The sequence below is a fragment of the Magallana gigas genome, chromosome 2 (assembly GCF_963853765.1).
Source record: "Magallana gigas chromosome 2, xbMagGiga1.1, whole genome shotgun sequence".
NCBI classification, from domain to species: domain Eukaryota; kingdom Metazoa; phylum Mollusca; class Bivalvia; order Ostreida; family Ostreidae; genus Magallana; species Magallana gigas.
In genome coordinates this window covers 11,142,511-11,166,736 of record NC_088854.1, presented here as the reverse complement: position 1 = coordinate 11,166,736, position 24,226 = coordinate 11,142,511, and the positions used below count along the sequence as shown (strand labels likewise).

General features: G+C 34.1%; 3 protein-coding genes across 5 annotated transcripts in view; 1 reads left to right on the top strand and 2 right to left on the bottom strand.

Annotated features, from left to right (window-relative positions):
* The window catches only part of LOC105326370 (microtubule-associated protein futsch), a 38,725-nt gene extending 38,173 nt beyond the window's left edge, over positions 1-552 (bottom strand). Inside the window, exon 1 of the mRNA XM_066075006.1 lies at positions 406-552. The gene's annotated coding sequence lies outside the window, so the exon portion shown is untranslated. The remainder of the gene's footprint in view (positions 1-405) is intronic.
* On the top strand, positions 483-4,155 carry LOC105326369 (short coiled-coil protein B). Of its 2 annotated transcripts, none has more exons than XM_011426367.4 (6): positions 483-607; positions 723-919; positions 1,594-1,653; positions 1,819-1,905; positions 2,416-2,554; positions 3,677-4,155. In XM_011426367.4, exons 2-6 carry the CDS (start codon positions 859-861, stop codon positions 3,702-3,704), a joined length of 375 nt encoding a protein of 124 aa, XP_011424669.1. In that variant the 5' UTR covers positions 483-607; positions 723-858; the 3' UTR covers positions 3,705-4,155. The 2 variants fall into 2 exon arrangements, with proteins under 2 accessions (XP_011424669.1, XP_011424668.1); XM_011426366.4 differs by having other exon boundaries at positions 484-611.
* Positions 4,156-8,940: 4,785 nt separating this feature from the next.
* LOC105326368 (serine/threonine-protein kinase PLK4) lies at positions 8,941-19,834 on the bottom strand. Of its 2 annotated transcripts, XM_011426365.4 has the most exons (17): positions 19,641-19,834; positions 15,545-15,640; positions 15,343-15,438; positions 15,100-15,214; positions 14,828-14,940; positions 14,541-14,629; positions 14,046-14,278; positions 13,874-13,932; positions 13,471-13,742; positions 12,627-13,335; positions 12,267-12,511; positions 12,043-12,158; positions 11,711-11,764; positions 10,689-11,038; positions 10,325-10,594; positions 10,101-10,207; positions 8,941-9,976 (listed from the first exon to the last, which is right to left on the bottom strand). In XM_011426365.4, the coding sequence occupies exons 1-17, from the start codon at positions 19,674-19,676 to the stop codon at positions 9,853-9,855; spliced, it is 3,084 nt and encodes a 1,027-aa protein (XP_011424667.3). In that variant the 5' UTR covers positions 19,677-19,834; the 3' UTR covers positions 8,941-9,852. The 2 variants fall into 2 exon arrangements, with proteins under 2 accessions (XP_011424667.3, XP_065931073.1); XM_066075001.1 differs by lacking the exon at positions 11,711-11,764.
* Positions 19,835-24,226: the final 4,392 nt, after the last annotated feature.

Genomic DNA, 24,226 nt, shown 5'->3' with positions numbered 1-24,226 from the left:
TTTATAAGCTTAGTAAGTAAATGAGCAAGATTTATTCAGTGTATAATATAATGCAACGAAAGGCCATTTTCAGTAACCTAGAAAACATACAAATGATATGTTCTTGAAAACTTTTTCTTAACATACAATATCAATACAAAACACATGTGTACCTGCCATTGGTATTCATACTCTTCCATTATATACTTGATTTATATTCAACCTGCACTTTGAAATTTAAACATATCGGCGTTAATTGATGACAAATATTTTCTACACCGCCTACGCTGATAATGTTCTTCACACTTTTTGAAAGCATGAATACCGGGTACCTTATATATTCATACATTCGACATATCTACCTATCTGATTTAAAAGTTTTCAGTTATTAATGTAAAAAATGATTTCAATAAATTTGAAACTTACTTTTCACATTATGACGGTTGATTTTTTTCACTTTCGTCACATTTCAAATTAGGTGAACACTAGATAATGAACAAGTAGTTGACAGTTGTCTCTTACACCTTGCCTCTCTGTTGACAACTTGAATGAAGTCGTGTGTGAACGAGCACCTTACAGTGACGTCACAATCACGTGATTCGGCAAAATTATGGAGACCGGAAGATAAGTATGTGAGTATGAAATTATGTACATTATGTATGATTATCATGTTTAATATGACGAAAACATTTGTTTAGTAGCATAATTCGCAGTTACGACTGTTGTTTTTATATGATTCGTAGGTTTGTAGAAGATCTTGAACAGATGGGGTGTGAACAAGCCCAGTAAAGCATCGTGGTCAACTCAGCCAGTGACAGTTTGTTGTTTACATTGTTCCATAGGCTTGTAATTGTGTTCAGATCACCATAATATAGAAACATGACGGACAATAAAGGGGACAACATGTACAGTATTCCACTCTCAAGTGACAGTGACTGTGGTACGTACCCGAAATCCAAAGTTTGCCCCCCCCCCCCATCTTAAATTACCCCAGCCCTGCATAGAATTACATGTAAATTACTGTTTGGGACAGATATCTTTGTAGAAATTGGACTTGGCTTTACGATTGGACTGACTCCCTCAATGGTACAGGCTACTCAATCAAAAATATCTAGCCCAGTCAAATATATCTACCAAGACTAATTTAATGAATACCAGTCATTCCATCCCCTAACAAATCATCTCATATACAAAACTCAATAACAAAGAATGATCATCATCAGCCACCTGTGTTAATCAACAATCTGTTCCCAATATGTCCCCATTTATTTATAGTTTTGGTCAACCCAATGTCTTAAATTTTTGGTCAATAAATCCTTTTCCTGGAGGAATTACATAGGATTTTTTCATTACATTGTCTCCTCTTTCTTCACTCTCCACATTGTGAGAAATAGTCCCTTCTAACTAATTCTATATATATCTAAGTCTTATCATAAAAGATTAATTAAAGTATAAAATGATCCTTAAAAATGGCTATTTTTCAAGAGATGTGTGTCTATGAAAGTTTATGAAAAAATCTTCAGTTATTAAAACCTGTTATGAATCAAGTCATATTTACATGTATCTGAATTTATATTTTGTCATAATTTTAATTAGCGGTTTTTTTTTTTATAGGTGAACTATCAAATAAAAACTTCCATAATCAGACAGGACTGTCCAGTGAAAGTTTTAACAGTATGTGCTTCTTACATCATGATAACTATGACATATTTAATATATTAACAATAATATTATTTTTCTTGCATATACATACTTGTATGTTGTCTTTATCATTTTTGTGTGTACCCATAGTGTGTTCTTATTTACATAATGATGAATACATATTTTCCTAATAAACAGGTCTTGATCCTGATGCTAATCCTGATGAATTGGAAGAAAAACAGAGACTAATTAATCAAGTTCTTGAATTGCAAAACACTCTGGATGGTAAGAGAACTACCGCTTTGGTTTAGTCCCCCCCCCCCCCCCCCATAACACACACCACTTACAAATATCAAATGAAGTTTTTGCAACCAAAAATAACAAGAAAATAATAACATGCAGTCGACTCATGCTGGAATACTTTTCCATATAAGTGCAAAGTATCATCATATAATGTGTATAGACTTGGTAAAGTCCACTGGTATTTTCCACATCTGTGAAAACCAGAATACTGTAATTATGACCTTAATTTTGTAAGATATCATGTGACTGTCAAGGCTAATAGCCTCAGAATAAATAGGAAGTAGACTGTGTTTATATTTTTACCACAAGAAATTTTTACATGAATACTGACATTTTCCTGTACTCACTTTAGTCTAGATTATTGAATAATTGTGTGTTCCAGGTCATTCGTGTCTTTCAGTTATGTTTCAAATGTAGACAATAAACAACAAACACTAAAGTAACATAATATGACAGTGTAACTTTAAATAAGAGAATCATATTAACTGATAGATCTGTCATCAAGAGTGGACTCAGTCAAAGAGGAGAACTTGAAGCTGAAATCTGAGAACCAAGTCCTCGGGCAGTATATAGAAAACCTGATGGCTGCTAGCAGTGTGTTCCAGTCCACAGATGCAAAATCCAAGAAAAAGTAGGCATACGTATACTTGTTTTATTCAAACATCTTTCGTGATTTTTAGCTCACTTTGATGAAGTCAGGGAGGCATTGCACCATGCAGTGTTAGTTATAAACAAAACAAAGGTCAAGCTTTGTTAACATAACAAAGAAATATGAGCATTGAATCTCACATATAACTTGACAAATTATGGTAAAATTTTGGCTTACAATTGCCCCTTTAAATAATATTGTTCAAGTAATCATTGGAAGATTAAGTACTATACAATAAATCAAGATTAATGAAAATAGAGCTTGTTTCAAAATACCATCAATTCTGCAACCTAGTGAGAGTCAAAGTTTTTGTCAGCAGCTCACTAGATACAGTCGTCTGGTCGCTTTACCAGCATCAAAAACATGCCGCCGCCACAACAATGCATGCGCTTGAAACAGTGCAATTGCATTAAAAATAATGTACTGCAGATCAGAAAACAATTTCCCTTATTAATACTAATATTTGAAATTATTCTTGTGTTTTTGGAATGACTATTCCAATACTGGTATATGAAAAGAGAGAGAGAGAGAGAGAGAACACACAGCTGGCTAAATGAAATAGGGCTTCATCAGGCCCCACAGTCAACAACTTTTCTGAAGTCAATACTTAGCCTCAAGTCTGAGTATTTAGACTGAGCATTTACCGCTCGTGACTAAAATGAGAGAGAGAAGAGAGAGTAAGGAAGTAAAGAAGTAAATGTATCATGTAAATAATCTGTGACCTACGGTGTTCAGGAAATCAATATATAAAGAACATTTGTTTGTAAACGCATGTATATATGCATGCATTATATAGTACATCTATTGAATAAATACTAAACAGTCTTCCTTTTAAAAGTCATGTTGAGTTATTGTTAAGATAGCTGCATTTCTTTGATGCCGGCAAAGTGAGCTAGCCAGCTGTAAAGTGGTCGTACTGTGTGGGAGTTTCGGCAGCAAGTGATACTTGCGAAGCAACGGACATCTTGATGTAGCGAGCTGCAGACAAAAACAAGACTGTCACCAAGTGGGAAAATCGATGGTATTTTGAAAACGAGCTCTAAAAAGCAACTAAAAATGGGGAAAGAAAAAAAAATAATAAAATGTTGTATGTGTTATTTGCAGGGCTGGGAAAAAGAAACCAGGAAAATAATTGTGCAATAAGAACATTATCGGATGAAAGAATAAACAGTCAAGATAGTTCATAGAGAACGCCATAATTAGGAGTCAGCAAGACTGAAAAAAGAAAACCACTAGACTATTATCACAATATGTAAATCCTACAACTTTTTAGTTCATAATTTTGTTCATTTTATTGTAGTAAGCTTTTTTTGTAAAGTCTTCCTTTTCATGAAATCCATATAAGCTACAAATGAATTAATATCTAGGTTGTCTTGCATTATTGTATGTACCTATTCATTGTCATAGAATTAATATTTTTTGCTTTTGCAATAATCCCTTGTTTTTATAGATTTGTTGAAAAACTGTTTTGTTTATTTGTGAATTGTTACACTGCCTTAATGTTTCAATGATATTATGTGAGAAGTATGCTTTGTGTCATGTTTTTATGTAAATTACCAAATAAAACAGTTTACAAAAAATAAGATTAGGCTAGAACATTTAAGTAGTGAAGGAGTACATCGGTTTACCTTTAAACCCATTCTGAATCGGCATCATATTCATATTCAGCATATTTACCAATAGTCGGCCTTACTCTGCAGGTGCTCTATAGTGATCAGTCTCCATCACTATAGTCCATCTGTACGTCCTGACGTCCAAGATCGCTTGTCTGGAGCATATCATATCTCCCCTTGCCCCAATCTGCCTCATACTTCACCCACAGAGTCCCTTTGGGTAAAGGGTATGCATTTACCTTGAACCATGTTTCTAGGTTAAGGTTAAGGTCATAGCAGAATTATATATAAAATCCTTGAATTTGATTTATTGAAGGTGTTTGGATCAAAATCATGTCAGTTTGCTATTGTTGCTCAGGTGAGCAATGTGGTCCCTGGGCCTCTTGTAAGACTTTTGCTTCAATTTGGGCTATTACATGTGGTCATATTATACAACAGTGATGCCATATGAATTTCACGTCTCAAATCCTATAAAATATATGGATTCATACATAAAATGAAGTAAAAAAAAATTTATTTTGATATACAGAGAAAAGAAATTTCTGGAGAAAATGGAAGCTATAAATTGTAAATATAAGCAAGCAAGTTTGAAAAATTATAAACATTAGTAAATTTTGAGGGCCACACACTGGTAAATAGAATCTAATTTTTATAAAATGATAAAATTATTCTTGCAAAAATTATCTGTGAATATATTTAATGAAGACAATATTTCACAAATTTTCATGTTAAAACTATAACCCCTGTGTCAAGAAAGGTCCTTTCTGCAAGGGTTTCAAATCAGTGGAACATAAATATCTTCAAGTTGAATGATTTAAAATTGGCTGCTCACATATTGTGTATATGGGAAGGAGCATATGACACAAGGATTCTTAAAAATACTGTTCCAAGAAAACCACAATATTTGACTCATTATCTGTGATTCAATAGATTAGGCATAATAGTTGTGTAAGCATTCATTAAGTGGACGAATTGCAGTAGTTAATTGGTATGATGTTGAAGTAAAATGATGTAGCATTTATCTGTGGATATTGATCGACAGATTGAGGAGGCAGGTGATAGACGTAAGACGCGACAGATTTAATCCTAACCCCCTAGACAGAGACAGCATGACAATCTTGTAGGAAAGTTATCTTGGAGGAACAGTTCATTTACCGGTAACTTACCGTCTAACACGTAGTACAGCCACTTGGGAGGGAAGTCAAAGCTCAAGATGACTGATATTTAAAAAGTTCAGCTTGATTTTCCTTATGATATATTGCATTTATATATAAATGCTTAATATACAATCGTATAGCAAATTATAGAGGAGCAATTTTACAAGTCTAATTTTAATCAGAATGTATTGAACATATCGTAGAAGAATGATTTTACTAGTCTAATTTTAGTTTGATATTAAAGTGTAGTATAGAGGAGAATTTTTACAAGTCTATAGTACGTGTACTAGCTTTTCCTAAACTAGATGTTTGCCTCTGAACAAAATGCATATACCAGTACATGTATTTATAAAAGGTAGTATCATAAGGAAAACCAACCTGAACTTTTTACAATGATCTTCATTGTTTTCATCCTTTACCCGAGTTTCTAGAAAATGTTAAAAAGCCTATTATCATTCACATAAAAACCAGGACTTCAAGTTCCTAGAAAATGTTAAAAAACACATTAAACCAGGACTTAATTTTCCTTGTATGGACATGACAATTGTATAGCATATCATGGACGAGCAGTTTAACAAGTCTGATTTTTAAATTAGTTTTGAAAACAAAATGCTATCTGGGCTGCATTCAAGATTGTAGCTGCTACGTAGTTGAACGATAATCTAGCCTAGTTGCTACGTAGATATTCGTAGGCTAAATATTTTATGCTAGGCATCCAATTCAAGATGGCAACCTTAGTTACCACTTTGTAAAAAACATGAAATCTATTTACTTAGTGATATTTTGTTCATCCTTTAGGTTATAATAAATTTAAACACATATTTTATTTTATATTAAACATATTTCCGCTTGAAATTAACAAATTATGTCTTTAGTTGAATATTTCCAACTTCAAATCTGAAATCTGACAGTCTGTTCAATAGACCTAGATATCTACGACCCTGCAGCTAGGCTAGCTGCTACGATCTTGAACGCAGCCCTTAACTTGTGCTCGGTTCCTGGCAGGGGAGTTAATGGGAACTTCGGCCCTTTCATAGCTCTCATATTAGAAAAATTCAAGACTTTTCATTTAACGATTCATGACAGTTCAAAATTTAAAGTCTAGAGGCCAATAGGCCTTAACGGTCACCTGAGTAGCATAGAAACCATACACAAAGTTGTCGAGGAGTCTCATATGTTCATTTAATTGGGTTTCATTCTGGAGTAGAAAAATTATAAATTTGTAATGACGACCACCTCCCTGCCTGAAATCTTTCAAAAAGAACTATGAAACCTATAATTTTGGCGAAAAACTTAAAGATCTGGTCAACAAAATCATGAATTCAGTTTTCCTTTCAGGTGTATGGGAGTAAAGAAGATAATTTTTAAACATTTTAATAATAATGCATTAACACCTATACATCCATTTTGGCCCTGCCCTAGAGTCAAAACCCATACTCCAGGGGACATGAAATTTAAAATTTTAGTAGAGGACTTCCTGGTAAACATAATTATGAAGTCAGTTTTTCATACAGATGTGTGGAAATAGGGAAGAAGATTTTAAAACATTATATGCAATAACACTATATTGCCATATTGCCCCCCCCCCCCCCCCCCCATGTCCTGAACCCCTGACCCAGGGGCCATGAATTTCACAATTTAGGTAGAGGAGTTAGTGGACATCATAACCATGTATTCAGTTTTTTGCCCACATGTGTGGGAGTAAAGAAGATTTTTTAAGATTTAATACATTTTTACTATATGGCCATATGGGCCCCACCCTAGAGCCTGAACCCCTGACACAGGGGTAATGAATTTCACAATTTTGGTAGAGGGCTTCATGGACATCATAATCATGCATTTAGTTTTTAAGAAATATATAAGGGAGTAGAGAAGAAGATTTTCTAAGATTTAATATATTTTTACTATTATTACTTATTAGGTTAGTTACCCTAGAGCCAGAACCCCTGACCCAGGGGCCATGAATTTCACAAATTTGGTAGAGATCTATGAGATTGATCAACCCAATATATTTCCGTAGTGAGTCAGTAACTAACTTAATATGTGTTTTGTTTTCCTGAGGACTATCAAGTGACATATTTATTCACAAATAGCGATGACCTACGCAAAGCCATGTACAAGATGCCTAACATCTCGTCCAATTTAACTCAATTTAAAATCTTCAAAATTTTCAATCTCATCTTTCAAATACTCTTTTAAAATCTATGCTTCACCCATGTTCACTTACAATGTTTTGTTGCTATTCAATTTTAAATGTTTTCTCCCTTCTCTGCAGAGATTTGAGCAAATTTTGACGCTGCCATTTTGTTCTGCTCCAGACAAAACAATGTGACGTCAATATTCTAAGGGCAACTACTCTAATTTTAAAGAATTTCAAAGGGCAACTACTCCAAATACTTTAAGAACTTATGGCATGCAGTTTATGTATTAAATACCGTACTATGAAATGTCAAAAAAAGTAAGCGAAGCATCGGCCAATGATGGCCATATTGCCAAATATTATTTCTCATTGACCAAATATAGAGATATATGAGGCAATCAAGTGCTATGTTTAAACCAATGAAAGTGTGACATTTCAGTCCAAGGGAAAACAAATGGCCATATTGGCCCCACCCTAGAGCCGCCTGAACCCCTGACACAGCAGGGTTCATGAATTTCACAATTTTGGTATAGGGCTTCTTGGACATCATAATCATGCATTTAGTTTTTAACAAATATATATGGGAGTAGAGAAGAAGATATTCTAAGATTTAATACATTTTTACTATATAGCCATATTGACCCCACCCTAGAGCCAGAACCCCTGACCCAGGGGCCATGAATTTCACAAATTTGGTAGAAAGCTTCATGGACATCATAACCATGCAACCAGTTTTTTCCTCACATGTGTTGGAGTAGAGAAGATTTTTAAAAATTTGGCTCTTTTTTTTGCATATTTGGCCCCACTTGTGGTGCCCTGGGGGTGGTAGAGCCAAGGATTTCACAATTTAGATTCCTCTTACCATAGAGATGCCTCACACCAAAATGGTAACAATTAGCCTTGTAGTTTTTAAGAAGTTAAAAATGTAAAATTGTTAAAGCACAACGGACAACGCACGTCACACGACGATGGACGAAAACGGATAGCAATAGGTCACCTGAGATTACTCAGGTGACCTAAAAAGTCTTACTGAAGTAAGACATCATCCTTTGTGCAGCATATTTTATATCACAAAAGGTCAATATAACTATCACATGCAAACAACTCTCATTCCTCCATGTCTGAATGTGAGCAAAGTTTAATTCCTGTCAAAGGATGATGAAGAGCCTTTCCAATTTCAATTTCACAGTATTATGTTCTTGCACTTATAAAATTCAATTTTCTTATGTACAGTTATATACTTTAATATTTCCAACAACATTTCAATTACTATGAATAATATAATATAAGTATAAAAGTTGAAAGTACCAACTAAGGTCTTTTCAACTCTTATAATGAATCCTTGAATATCTCAAGATTTTTCTCTGTCACACCAAGACGGGGAAAACAAGGTTTGACTATATGAATGGCTATCATAATACAATGTACATGTATTTTTGTGAATGCACAAGACACCAGTAAAGATTTTTAATTCTTTATTTATATCATATAACTATAATATATATGAAGACTAGTTTAATAATTAACAATATAAGCATGAAATTGGCTATGGTACTCAACAATAAATACTAATATTCAATGTCACTAATTACCCACAAATAAAACTAATATCAAAATGCAAATAATTAAAAAAAAAAGGACTTTAAAAATCATATCAGTTAAAATATAAAATCAATTCTTTTTACTCTAACCGTTTCGGTTTTGATAATTGTATCTTTTGAAATAAAATCTCATTTCATTACCTGTGTAAAGTGAATCAACATAGGAGCTGTGTATTTTTGCATGTGCGTAATGACTTAAAACTCTCACAGTGGAATAAAAAAATCTGTGCAAAATAAAATTTTGTAAAAATAACAATGTGTAAACAGAAATTGCAATGCTGTTTTTCGTTGTGTAAGAAAAAACAAACTTGATATTAAAAAAAGACACACAAAAGAATGAACACAATTCTACCTTCATTAAAATAAATATCTTTCTGATAATTTATGAACCTCATTGTAAAATATAGCACAAACAAGACATCCTACCATAGCCAATAGCACTAAACTAGAAACATAAACTATAACAGCAGTTATTTCTCTGAAGCTGAGACTTTCTTATCTAAAATCTAGACTATATACATCTATGTCATGTACAATCTATTGGTAAAACTGTACTTTTAATCTGATATCTACATATGGTACAACTCTGCACAGATTTCATATTTAGGTAATTGTCAACACCCGATCAGATCCATGAAACACTTCTACACAGAACAACATCAGCTGCCTACAGGTTATCACAGCACTAAGACAAAATGAGTAATGGATTCATTATGGCACTATCACAGATAAACATGGTTGAGATTTTCGCTTCACTGGGTGGGTTTCCTCAGTGGTAGGTGCTGGAGGGGGTGGAGGTGGGAGGGGCCTCCTGCATGAGGGTCTCTAGCACCACAGGGACTTTCCCCAGTCTAAGTTTGACTGCTTCTGGAAGAATGTCAGTTCTTTGAAATCTGCCAACAAGAAAAACATATTTTTATTTTTACTGAAATCATATATTAAATAGAGATAATGTATTACATAACAATTAAGAATAATGTGATTTTCAAAGAACTTAAGAAATGCCAAGTTTCATACCTAAAAAGTTTTCCTTGAAGATCCACATATTTAACTGTGGTAGTGGTTGGCTTTACTCCTATTTGGGTTCCATCATCAAATTTTACCCATATTTCTCCATTAGACAGCTGAAAATGAACAGAACAATTTTGATTATACATGTCCATGTATGGTAATTGATCTGTAATTCAAATATTTCTAACTGATCTTCTGGCACTAGCTTTCACAAAGAAATATCAATTTACCTGTGATGCCCATCCAATGTCTTTGACAAAAACACTGCGTAACACTGTGGACTTGCGTAGCTGAGTGCTGCTACCATGACTAGATGTAGGACTCACATTGTTCAACCTCTCACTCTGCAGAGTTGAGGTGGGACTAATGTTACCAAGGCGCTCTGCGATCTGCTGGGCTCTCAGTGTCTGGTCATGAGAGTCGTCTGTCAGTCTTGAAGCAGAGGAGGGATCCACACACTCTGTCACTGTACTGACAACAGTTCCATCAAATGATGACATCTAAAACAACAATCAAAACAACAATGTATAAACCTATGGACATCATCTATTTTAAGAGGAAAAAGAAAAGAAAGCAAACTCTTCCGAAACTTACAGTGGGGGGTCTTCCAGAACCAGAGGAGGGAGTACTGACATTGTCCATGCCCAGAGAACTGGGAGGGTCACTGGTGGAATAGGACCGCTGGGAATCATTCAGGTTGACATTGGGGCGTCGGCCCACAATGACTGGAAAAAACTGCTGGCCCTTGGTGCTACAGCGCTGCTGAACAGACTCTATGACAGACTCCAGCTCAAGGCACTGCTGTCTGCACTGCTTCACGTACTCCAATAAGTGCTGTGTCTCCTCAGCCAGTCTCTGTCGCGTGTCCTCAGACTCCAACACCAGCGATGTCCCTGTCTTCTCTATGATTCGAATGTTTGTGGAGTTCATTGTGAATTTAGCACCTGTAATGCAAATAAAATTTGTTTCAACCATTGCAATCATTTCTTATGTTTATTTAGCATATTTTTTGCATCAAATGCACAAAAATTAGAATGAAAAAAAAAAAATGCTCACAACACTGAAAAGTCTCAGCAAAATTCAAATTGCAGCACAAATTGCAACATTAAAATAAAAAAAATGTACATTGTCTCTTACAAAGATAAAGAGGAATGAAAAAACAAAATCTGCTGCTACTTCCAAAACTAAATTTGCCTTAATTATACTTATATTTATCCATAAACTATCTTTTAAAAAAGACAAAAAACAACAAAGATTCATTAAAATCTACTGATATTCTTTCACTAAATAGATACATGTACCGGTATATACCCATTTAGTAACTATCTTTTAAAAAAAAGGAAGGCAAAAAAATAAAAAATAAAGCTTCATTATAATCTTTTGATATTAGATTCACTTATAAGATTATCATTGAAAATATCCATTACAGAAAAATGAAGTTTATAAAAGTTGGATGAGATAAAGATGAGCTGAAATGTTTTTATCATGTATTACTTCCTTTGACTACAAGTAAATAAATATTTCTTTTAGATACACAGCAAAAGGTGTTATTAGGCTAAAGTTGTAGTATGAGTGCTTTAAAAAGGTGACAGGAAGCTGCTACACAACAAACTTACTCCATGGGAAACAATCATCACAGAAATTAGTTTGGTCATCTCCAGGAAAATTGCCTTGTTATAAAATTCACAGAAATCAGTTCCCTTGTCATTTAAGACATTCATTTTTATATCAAATACTAGGCAAAAATGTGTGTTCTTGAAGTATATTCATAAAAGGCATCATTTATTAAAGTGTCACATAGGTAAAAATGCACTCTGACAGAAAAAATGGCATGTAAGAGACTTGAATATAATAAAAGTTATTCACTCTGACTACATGTATTATTGAGGCAGTTTCAAAAATCAGCAAATCTTGGAAAGAAGAAACAAGGAGATAAACAAGTGCCTACCATCATAGAATACTGCTTCAAAGTCATGGTTTGGTGAGTTCTCCATCAACATACACTTAGCTTTGCTAGTGTAAATGGTTACTTTAGGGGTCTTGGACCTGACCAGTTTCACAAACCTGAGAGAAAGAAGAATTTGTCAAATTCAAGTTCTATTTCTAATTTTCATGTAAGACACATGGTTAAAATGATTTAGAAATATGTGATAATATAGAGAAAGGACTAACCTTGCAGCATACTGGTATTTTTTCCAGTATTTTTCTGGGAGCTCATCGAAGGTGAACTGTTTGGTGGGTGACTCAGGGAGTGGGAGAGGGTGGTCCGAGATGGGCTCCCCCTTGCCATGGTTTGGCTGGTAGATCTTTACACTCATACCATCGGGGGAGATGACAAAGACCTCCATCACCTTTTCAACCTTCTGCTTCTGTTTCACAAACTCCAGGCAAACTTCCCCATTTTCCATAATGTTGACCTGGAAAATAAATGGTAAATAAGATTTTTTTTCAACAAAAAAATAAAATAAAAGTTGGACAAAATAGTTCAACACAGTGCTAAATATTAACTACAGGTATATATCTTCAACTTACAACAGCATTCCTTGTCTTTTGGCGAATTGGACACAGCCTGACTGCAGAGAGAGGTTGAACAGAGTCCCTGATTCCTTTGTTTCCTTTCCCTTCTTTGGACGACGATGCAGTGGAACTTTTCACACTTCTGGTCACCTCAGTCTTGTTTAACTGTTCTGACTTGCTATTGCAGTTAGCATTAGTGTCAATATCACTATCCAGGAAATCATCCACGGACTTGCTCCTTCCATACTGACCCACATATCCCTGCTGGGAGTAAGAGTGCTTGGCGCTGCAGTGCGAGGAAGAAGACTCGTAGTCCTGGCCGTCTTTATGTCGGGACTTCTCATGGAGGCTGTCACTTTCAAAGTTTAGCACCTTCTTTGTGTTATAAAGACTGAATTCACTACTTTGGGAAGACAGGTCACTGGCAGACGGTTTGCTGACTCCATGACTACTGGTGTCACTATAACCATGGACAGCAGGACTAGCCACATTCTTGGGATCGTTGCTGTGAAGGGATAAACTACAGGACCACCCCGAGGAGTTGCTCGGGGTGTTGGAGCGATTGTCCTGGTATTTGGCGGGGTCAAACTGCGGGGCAGGCCTGTTGTTCTGCTTGACTCCATGGATTTCCTCCAAGCTGCGCTCCACAGAATAATGCTCCATACTTCTACTCTTGTCTTGGCTATTGCTCCTTAGAAACTGTTGTCTCTCTGTGACTCTTTCACTGCAAGACAAATTTCAACATTAATTGTAAAGTTTCAGACTCAAAACAAAATCAGATATTCTGATGTAAATTCAAATCCACTGTTGATTTCTTATCAATGTGATGTGATATAGGGAGGATTTATTATATATTTACCTGTCCCTTAATCGGACTGGAGGTGATGGTGGATGCCTGGAAATGGCTGAGCTGGTTGGAACTCTTTGGTTGAAGATGTTGGCAACTTCACTCTCTTCAGAACTCTGTTTCTTACTTTGGAAAATTCTCTCCGCATCTTCAGCTATGTTGGACTCTAAAGGAAATGCTTGGAAGGGGCGGGGCTTGAGGTTGTTGGTCATCTTTGAAGAGGTAGAAGTTGTCAAGGTTGCCATGGTGTATCGTCCACTATCAATTGATGTATCACCCAAATTCTGCAAAATAAAACAGAAAGTTCATTTCCTTCTTTATTACAGAAGGCTTTTATATACTTTATTTTTCTTAGTATGCATGCAAGATTGTGCTGTAAGAGAGAGAGAGAGAGAGAAACCAAATGTATACAAACCTTCGAAACTTTCCTATATGCCTCTTTATCATAGGTCATGAAAGGGTGCCTTAGAATATCTGAAAGATAAATAAATTCATCCTTCAAAATGTTAACAATTTTTTAAATCATAATTCAGACCTACATGTAAATGGATGATCAATACTCAAATCAAATCATACAGATATCATACCAGGCAGAGAGAGCCTCTCTTTGGGATTCTTCTTTAGCAAGGACTGAATCAGATTTTTGGCATCTTCTGACAGGTGACTTGGTAAGTCAAAGTCAGCATGAATGACTCTGTTCAGTGTGCTTTTGACAGCCTCGGTATCAAATGGGGGCTTGCCTACTAAGAATGTGTACAGCATGCAACCAAGGGACCAAACATCTGCCTCTAGACCATGGGCTGATCTCATAGCTATTTCCCTGTTGAAAAAAAATCAATAATTGGATTAATTAACTGCTGTGCACTAATTATGTAATTGGAAAAACTTTTCCATTGATGTTGCTATGCAGTTGTCTGCTCCCTTAATTACTTAATTAAAGAAACAACAGTAAAAATATTCAAGTCTTTGCATGTTGACAAAAATTATATGAATTTTACACTTCATTCATTCTTTCTTTATTTCCTCCCTTAGGAAATATCAAAGAACTTTAATATTCATTGTATATTTTATTAATTACATACGGAGAGATGTAATTAGGAGTTCCACACATGGTGAAGTGTTTCTCATCTGGAACTGTTAGCTGGGTAGCCAATCCAAAATCAGCAATTTTCTGAATATAAAGTAAAAACCATTCATTAAAGGTTCTAAAATTTTATCAAAGAAAAGCATCACACCTTTGAATACTTATATTTACTCCTTTCTGACATACAAATGTACAAGCAGATTATTAAAAGTAATCATCAACTGCAGATTACACATGTATGTATTATTGTCAATGACTGACAATAGGAGAAAAAGAAAAACTAACCACATTCATATTTCTAGTCAGTAGAAGGTTGGCCAAAGTTAGGTCTCTGTGCAGAATACCATGTGAGTGAAGATAGAGCATTCCTTCCACAATCTGTCTCATGAAATGTTGAGCTAAAAGAAAACAGATTGCCAATTAATTGATGGAAAATAATACAAATCCCCTCTTCAAAGTAAACTTATGCTCAATTATTGATTATCTCTGTTAGTTCCATTTGATTTATACCGGCCCTGTACCAGGCAGTATCACATTAACAATGCCTTGCTGCTTACCTTCATCTTCTGTCAGCACCTTGCAGTTTGCCTTCAGATATCGGTTGAGTTCTCCGTTCATGCAGATTTCTAGCACCAAGTACACATAGTTATTGTCTTCAAAGTAGTTGAACAGCTAAAATGCAAAGATTATTGATCATTAATCCACAGTTTATAGAGACATATATATATATATATATATATATATACATATCTTGACAATTAAAATTGTATTAACTTTCCAGCAAAAGAGGAAACAAATACCTCTAATATAGAAGGATGTTTTAATCTGGAGTGAATTTCTACTTCTTTTCTAACTCGAGCTACCATTCCATGTGCTTTCATTAACTTTTTGTCAATCTGAAATAAGAAAAAAAACTCACCATAACAAACTATCATAAATATCAACAAAAATATTGGTGTTTTATGCTAGGCTATTTATCATTTTATGTGCAATAATAAATACCATTTTGATGGCCACTTCCATCCCAGTTTTGTTTGAGCGGGCTCTGTAGACACATGCGAAACCACCCTTGCCAAGGAGGTTAAGCACTTGGTAATCCTACAAATAAGCACATAAAATGATAATGCTTTGTTTTCACTTTCAGCATGTTAGAAAATAAAATGCATATTAAATCCATATTGTTAAATATAGAAATAATTTGTTATTTCTGTCAAAATAACATTTTTGTAAGTGCTACAGACAAATTTTGATAAAAACAATTATTGAATAGTATACTCTGGGAGTTAAAATACTGTACACTTAGACATAAATTTGTAGATGAAGGACACAAATTGAATAACTATATTATGAAACTAGTAAAAAAGCATTATGTTAACCTCAATATCTCCATTAGCCTTTGATATAAAAGGGTCATTTTCTTTAGAGTCTGTAAATGCTTGACATTTCAAAGATGAAGTAGGACTAAGTTCTGTAGTATCAGTTAACTGACACATCCTTACAGTTAGGAGGACCACACATTCATAACTGTTTGAAAATATTTAAAGACCTGTATATATAGATATACACCCCCAATAGAGACTGGATAATCTGATCCATTAATCCCTGTGTACAGGTTTTTGCCTGTTGCTGTGAGAGGATTAAGTGAATGTGCCCATTCCAAGTCAGTGCTTGAACCAATCAGAAGCAATAATCACTTAATTGCAATGTGTCAAAATTAGTAAACAACAAAGTTAATTATATACTTATAATCCTCAATTCATTGAACCAATCAGTTAATTAATGACTTTTAAAAACAATATATGCAACCATTAAGTAACACATAACCAAGGTGATTGTTAATTAATATGTGTATGCTTTATGTCAACAGTGGACATGATAAATAATTATAGCCCACAACAACACTACAGGGAATGACACATCATCATACCTCTATTTTTTCATTTGAATCAAACATATGTAGGGATTTCTCAACCTAACAATGTAAAACTGAGATAAAAATGTCTGCAGCTGCTCATTAATTTTGTGAATAAGTTTATGAAATTTCAAAGTTAAAAATAATAGTCACAAATGTCAGTCTCAAAAAAAGAGATATTCATACAAAATTAAGATGGATTTGGTCCCTTAAAACATCACGCAATGTATGTTACCCAACAAAACCCCTCTTTGTCACATTTTGTTCATGTATAAAATAACTGGTACTTATGTTGTTTTAAATACTAAGGATTTGATGATTTAAGACATCTGGTTTAGGGGTTTAATGTTTATTATTTCCATTTCTAGTTTTACATATAACTGTGGTCACTTACATTAGAAAATCTCCCCACAAATCTACCTTACATAGATACCTGTTCCAAATACTTTAAGATCACAAAAGAATATCTTGAATGTGCTTCTTATGTCAAATGTATAACAACAACAAAGCTATAAATGCGAAGGGAAAAAGAAGAGAACAATCAGTAAAAAGCTTAAAGACTTTTGGTTTATGTTTGTATTTCAAAACAATACAAGTGTGATATACATGAATGTTGAATTCAAATATCCGCATATCTGCAACTAAAAGTATTTAATATTTGTGCAATTTCAAATAATTAAAATATCTATCTTCCAAGAATTTAATTTTGGTTTTGAAATGAGCTACCAGTATTTGATTGGTTTAAAAACCTATTTTAGATAATATATAAGATCAACATAAGTGCCAATCTGCTTAACATTACTGTAACAATAAAATTACACAGTTTTATGTCATTTCAAAGGTCAAATTGCCTTAACTTTTTACTTCTTGGCAGAATATTACACAATAAGAAATAAATTCAATAGCTCTCTTGAAACTACATTTATAATCATTAACTGGGTTGAAACTGTTGATGCTTTTTTCAGTTTATAAAGTATAAATTACCCTCCTCACCCATTTTATATGTGTATGCATGAGACATCTACTAATTTAAATGCCATTCCTTGATACCCACGGAAATTAAAATTTTGATCATTGAGGTATATAATTTATTTAGAAAAACGGTTTAGGCCAAATTATATAGATAATATTCATAATCCAGTCTTGGATTTTAAATATTTCAATTTTCACCCACAAAAGCTGTTTTCACTCCACAATCAACAAATCAAAAGTTAATTAATGGTTTAAGTGACTGAGTTTATGCCAATCAAATTAAAATGTTAAAAATATGACTGTTGGGCAGAACGCAGATTTTTTTGTTTAAACAGAGAGAGTACAGTTGATTTTGTAAAAGAGGTATCAAAATTAATTTGAAAAGTACAATGTTGAATCCTCTTGCCTACCCAAAGCATAACATTTAGCCAAAATTAAACTAATTTACATCGAATGATCAGCCTACAATTATGACATCACATTTCATACATCAAGTACACAGAGTGCATGACTCAACCTCTGTTGAATGATTGAATTCAAAAAGTTTTGGCTAAAGAACTTTCTGTGATCTAAAGTTTCTCTCAGACAGCATTGTCTTAAACCTAAGAGCAGTCTTCAATGGATCTTGCATTATATGCTTATATCAACATTACAATGGGTCAACTCATTGAACATTTCTCATTTACATAATAATCCACTAATAGGTATGTAAAACTGAACTTTTTTAATATGAAGATGATGATACTTATTAAAGCATGCAGTTGTCAACATGAATGCATGAGAAAGAATGCATATGGTGTGATATTTCTATGATGAAAGTGTGAAGGAGTCGATCTTTATATAAAGCAGAATTGGTTTTCATAAATTGAGATAGCTGCTGGTCTGTAGCCTCTGGTCGAAAAAAAATTCAGATGAACAACTTGGGAGCTATGGTTCCTACATGTTAAAAAGTTGCAATTTACGAAGAACAAAAAATTGCGCTAGATTAAGTTATTTTCACACAAGTTCTGTACAAATATTTGATTCCGAAAAATTCCATGGACAATTATACTACAGATATCGTCACTTGACTTGCTTATGATATTCTTTAAAATACCATCACCAGTCCTATGAAGTGAAGTGGTGCAAGTTGTTTACATGGAAATGTGCCTCTAGAGCTGCACATGAATTTAACATACTAATTTCTGAGGTCGGTTAGCATATTTAATAGAAAGTCTAAGGCAAGTTAAGTGACAATATCAGTAAATTGCTTGAAGAGTTTATAACCATTTTATCAAGGCCTTGGACTTTCAGTAGAGTATCTAGACTATTTTTTGCGTCAAATAAAGTTAAAATGACACTGGTTTTAAGTGAAATTTACACAGATTGCGTAGTCTTCGCTCAAAAGCCAGACAAATCTTGTTGATTTCAAAGTGCCATGACTGAATGGCCTACAATGAAATCGACATAGCTACATCACAATGCCGATTGACACAACTACCCAAAGTCCAAACTCTTGTTACAATGGTTCTAATGGTACTAATTTTTTCCACAGAATTTGTGTGGAAATATGGTTAATCAGTCCCCAAATAGGACACTTCTTTTGTGTGCTGTATATTGAAACTTTTTAACATGTACAAAACTGTTGCTCCTAGTAGTCCTACTACCTCCGATAGGTCACCCATCTGAATTTTTCAGACCAAGAGCTACAGACCCAGCTAGAACTGAGAAAAATAATTTGTGGGCTCATGATTATATACCATGTGGGAGACTAAACTTGATTTTTCAATAATGGTCATAGAGAAAAATTCGTTTACTGAAAGTTGATGCTTGATAAGTGGTATTTTAGTGCAATCTCTTCTATATAAATCCCTTTTGGATTATGTATTCCATTTGGGAAGTATAGACTTCAATGAGCAAACCCAAATAACCAAATAGGGTTGCGAGAGCGCAGCGAGGCTGATATAACAATCATACATCGGTGTTGACGTTTCATTGGGGGGGGGGGGGGGGGGGGGGTTATAACAGTGTTATTGGTGGGACCTGGGGGAAAAGTACTACATCAAACTTCAACACATGTGAATATTCCATAACTACTCCACGTTTATGTAAAATATCATGAAAGAATTGTTGTAACGTTCTGATAAATATGATCGGAGTAACACTAACAGTAACAGGACCAGACACGCTGGATACCACGGAGTCTGTACGCGTGATTCCTCATATTTTACTTACGTCGATACTTTCTCCCATGCTGAATGCATCAGCCATCCTTCGTATGGCACCTTAGTGTCCCCTTTAGCAGATCGCCTACTTTTAGTTCATTCATAAGCACATTCATGAAATAGATCCAAGTTTCACATTTTGCCCCGGTTTGTTGATTTGAAATAGTTCATGAACGCGCTTCAACTTGAAAACATTAAGTCCGCACCAAATCAGAAGATTAAAAAAATATTATTATTTTATCAAACAAGTCTACGCTCCTTTCTGCTATATACAATTATCATAATAATATCTTTTAGATGAATTATGTTTTAATTCTATATAACGTTTTATTTTATATTTAGTTGGTTTTCGTAGAAAAATGATAAACGGATTTTTCCGGAAATGTAACATAAGTATGAAACAACATTCGGACAATATTTTTTTTTTGTATTTTATGGTATATATACTATGGTTTATCGTAGTAACCATAATCCGATCAATGAAGTGACATAGTGTGACGAGATCAATTTTGTTTTTATTTTTGCCAAAACGCAAGACAAACAAATCTGAGCTGTGTTGTATGCATCACTTATAATCGCTGCAAAGAACGAGCCCGTTGATATTAGAGAATGCTAGCGATCTATTGCCTTTTGCATGTTTTGTAAAACATGAATTTGAAATGCATAAGGCATTATACAAGGGAAGCACAGACATAAAGGTTCACCGCAAGCAGAAGTGGAGGAAGCGCGCGGTTGACGCCGTGATTTGATTATTATTTGGAATACAGGTTTATATCTGCGGGAGGCACCCGTCGACCACAGTTATAGTGTTAATCCTATCACCGTCATCATCTGTCTTTTCGCAGCAGAGATTAATTCTATAAATGATTTATGCTTCAATATTCCTAGCTTTAAAAAACCCTCTTAATCGACATCATCACCACCACACTACATGTATCTTCATAGAAAGCCCCCTCTGTTTCCGTCTTTGTCATCAACATTTTTTAATCGTCTCCATCTTCGCTGTTATTATCATGATCAGCACTATCTTCCACGTCGTCATCGTCGTCGTCGTCGTCGTCATCATCATCATCATCATCATCATCATCTTTTGGTCTCTGGAAGTTAAGATTATGCACATTAGAGAGGTTGAGATTTAAAACGTGAACGGGTACGCGTACGTGTGTTATAACACGTTTTTGTAATTCATCAGTTGAGATTTCATAACTTGTACGATATAAACGTGTATGTAAATTTCGACGCAGTTTTTTAACATGAATTTACTTAATTAACTTTAAATTAATGGTGAATTTCTTATCAATTTGCATGCAAATGAAGTTTAAATGTAATGTATCACAAGAATATATTTACCCATTAATTAGATTGTATTTGTTGTAGAAGTTACAAGTTTATACTTACGTGTAGACGACAGTTTTTTTATTTGAAGATTTATTGAATGTATTAATAAGTGTTATGGGTAATTCTGGTCTTACATATTGAAAGCACTAACTGTACGGCAGTAAAATGTCTTTTTATTATGCAATGCCATCTTTTTTTAAGGATCGTCTCATCAATATTCACAGCGAATCGCAAAGAAATTAGTGCTTATCATTGAATATGTGGACAAACTTGCCAAAATGAAATCAGATGTGAAATTAGGCATAATTTAACATTATTAACATGCATCTCCACTTCTTCAGGTTTGAAACACAATTAATTGTTTTTACGAGACTACAAAAGTTGCATCACGGGGAATATTCATTAAGTTGATAGTAATTCTATGTAGCCCTTGTCTTATATTGAAAAATTTTCTGTTATCAAAAACCGATTTTCTGACATCACAAAATACAAATGATTCTTTGATATCAGAACATGATTTTCTGATATAAAAAAAATCATTTTTTTATATCAAGAATTCGATTTTAGATAAAAAAAAAAAAAATTAATTCTTGATGACAAAAAATCTTCTGATATCATCTCGTGAATATTATCCAACTCGTAATTTTTAAATCAAACAATTCCTGATAATATTTGCATTATCACAATATGAATACTTTATGTCATCGAATACAGAAAAAACAACGTATGCGTTTCTTTGGACCCCATCCCCCCCACCCCCAATTTACTTCTGTTTCATTTTCGAAAATTTTGTCGAATAATAAGGTTTTCACGGCAATGATTGAAAGTTTAAAATTTGTTATGGGAAGGGAAGGGATGGGGCGTTATATAGCTAAAATCTTTTATACCTCATTAATCACAATCGTATTTAACATTTATAGTTTAAATCATTGATTGGATTTGATATAGATACTGTATTAAATTGGGTAAACATCAAATATAGATATACTTTAAAGGTCATCAAACCTCTATAATCAAGTTGTCGCTAAATATAAAGCCATAGACGGAAAATATCACACAAGACAAAACCGCTTATAGAATCTTAGAGTGGCCAAGGGATCATGTGGTATTTTCTGCCGTATGTCATAGCTGATTCGCAGCTTATTGATATATATTAGCTGTTTATGATCAAAATCTTCTATGTTCCTTTGTACAAGCAAAATACCAAAATAAAAGTGTCAAGAACGGCAAACTTCGAGCCGTCAATGATACTAATTAAACTTGGATAGTCAAATATATGTATACCAGTTCACTTGTATCGTATTGCAAAGCTGCAGCTATAACGATTTTTAATTCATAGCTCTATAGAAACAGCCAGACTGAAATCTACACGCCCCATTAATCTGATCAAAATCTACAGTGGCTGAAACTGACGAGAAACTGACAGGACTAAAAATGACACGCCCTGTTTATCGATTGGTCAAAACCTACAGCGACCTAAGAAATATCACGGACTGCACGAAATAATCATGTTGTTATACTTTCATGTTAAATACTGAAATCTGATTGGTTAAGACGCAGTTCATAATCTGTTCTATTACCCTCAGCGTTAGCAACGCACTTAGCAACGGCTAACATTAAAAATTGTTACATGCGCGAAAATTATGCGCGTACGGTTCGCTGTAGAATTCACGTTATTCCTATATAAAAGCAGTAAAGTTTTCTTTAAAATTAAGACATTCAATATAATAAAATAAATAGTGCCTGTTTGGCACTATTTATATAATGTCACACTCAAAGTCTCACAGGAGACGATTTGGCTGTTTCTTTTAGCTAACAGTAATCTAGTGAATTTTATTTACTTTTCGCAACCAATTTATTAATTAGTTAAAAGAGAGATGTTTTAACATTAAATGATTTTGTTTTTTCATAAAATTGATTAGACCTTCCTTGTACAAAAATATTTTAAATTTCTTTGTGGTTATAATTTTCCAGCTTAATCAATCTTACTTAACATTTGTAAATTATAAAACAGTGATTGACGTTTAAGCGCGGGAAATAGATGTTTCTATGGAACATGTGTATCCTAGCAACAAAGTATCCAGAACACAAACTGAAGGTTTATTGATGTTCACTGCTGATATCAAAACATGTTTATAATGAAATTAACTGAATATCCTATTTTGAATAAATCGCCCCCTGCATGATTCTAAGGCGGAGTAGTACTTAATTAATATAAACAAATATTTTTACATCTACCATGCACGATTCCCTCTATTTCTTACGGAAAGTTGTTGTTAATTCATATATATTATAGCTCTATGGAAACTTACAGGACAGAAATTTACACGCCTCGTGAAACTGACAGGACTGAAATCTAAACGACCCGTTTATCAATTGGTCAAAACCTAAAGCGACCCAAGAAAAACCATGGACTGCAAGCAAGAATAACAATGTCAAACTCAGATTCTCATTAGAGACGATTTGGCCGTTTCTATCTATACTCTGTCCCGAGTTTTTGCTTCCACCACTTTTTGCTTGATATTTCAATAATAGTAAATACATTTGTGCTCAAACTACGTTCATCCACTAATATAAAAAATGTCCAGATTATCTGTTTTGAAACACCCCCTCTACCGCTTCAGGTTTCAATACACATCCCGAAATTGAAAGTCCACGCGGAGATTTTGCATTGCAACAGCCATTAAAAAGCCCGGATGTTAACGTTAAAAAATTGCGCGATGTATTCCGAGTGTATTCCGAATGGAGGGAGGACATTCCCCATTATAAATCTCGGTAAGGAATCTGTTTTCGTTCCTGTGAATTTTTCCGAGTGGAAAGGGATAATTGTTCAATGAAGATATCTTGGATATATTCCCTTTTAACGATTTCAACTGTATTTCTTTCACAGGTATGTGTAATTTTATTAAAAATCATCAAAAAGCGATGGAAGCAATAACTTAGGACAGACTATAACCGTACTGATGTACATTAACAGTAATTTTGTTAATTTAACTTACTATTTACACCCAATTAAAAGAATGATATAAACAATAAAAGTTCTAATAATAGATGACATGCGGGTTGTGGAGATAGCGATCATTGCAGAAAAAAAATATAACCTGCTAACGCGGGTTATATATTTTTTCTGCAATGTCGCCAACCTTCCATGTTTCCCGCATGATCTCGAAATTACCAAAGAAAGCATTTTATTGTTTAGGTTTATAGCTCTCGGTCTGAAAAAAAAAACACGACATAGGAGCTATAGTTCCTTACAGG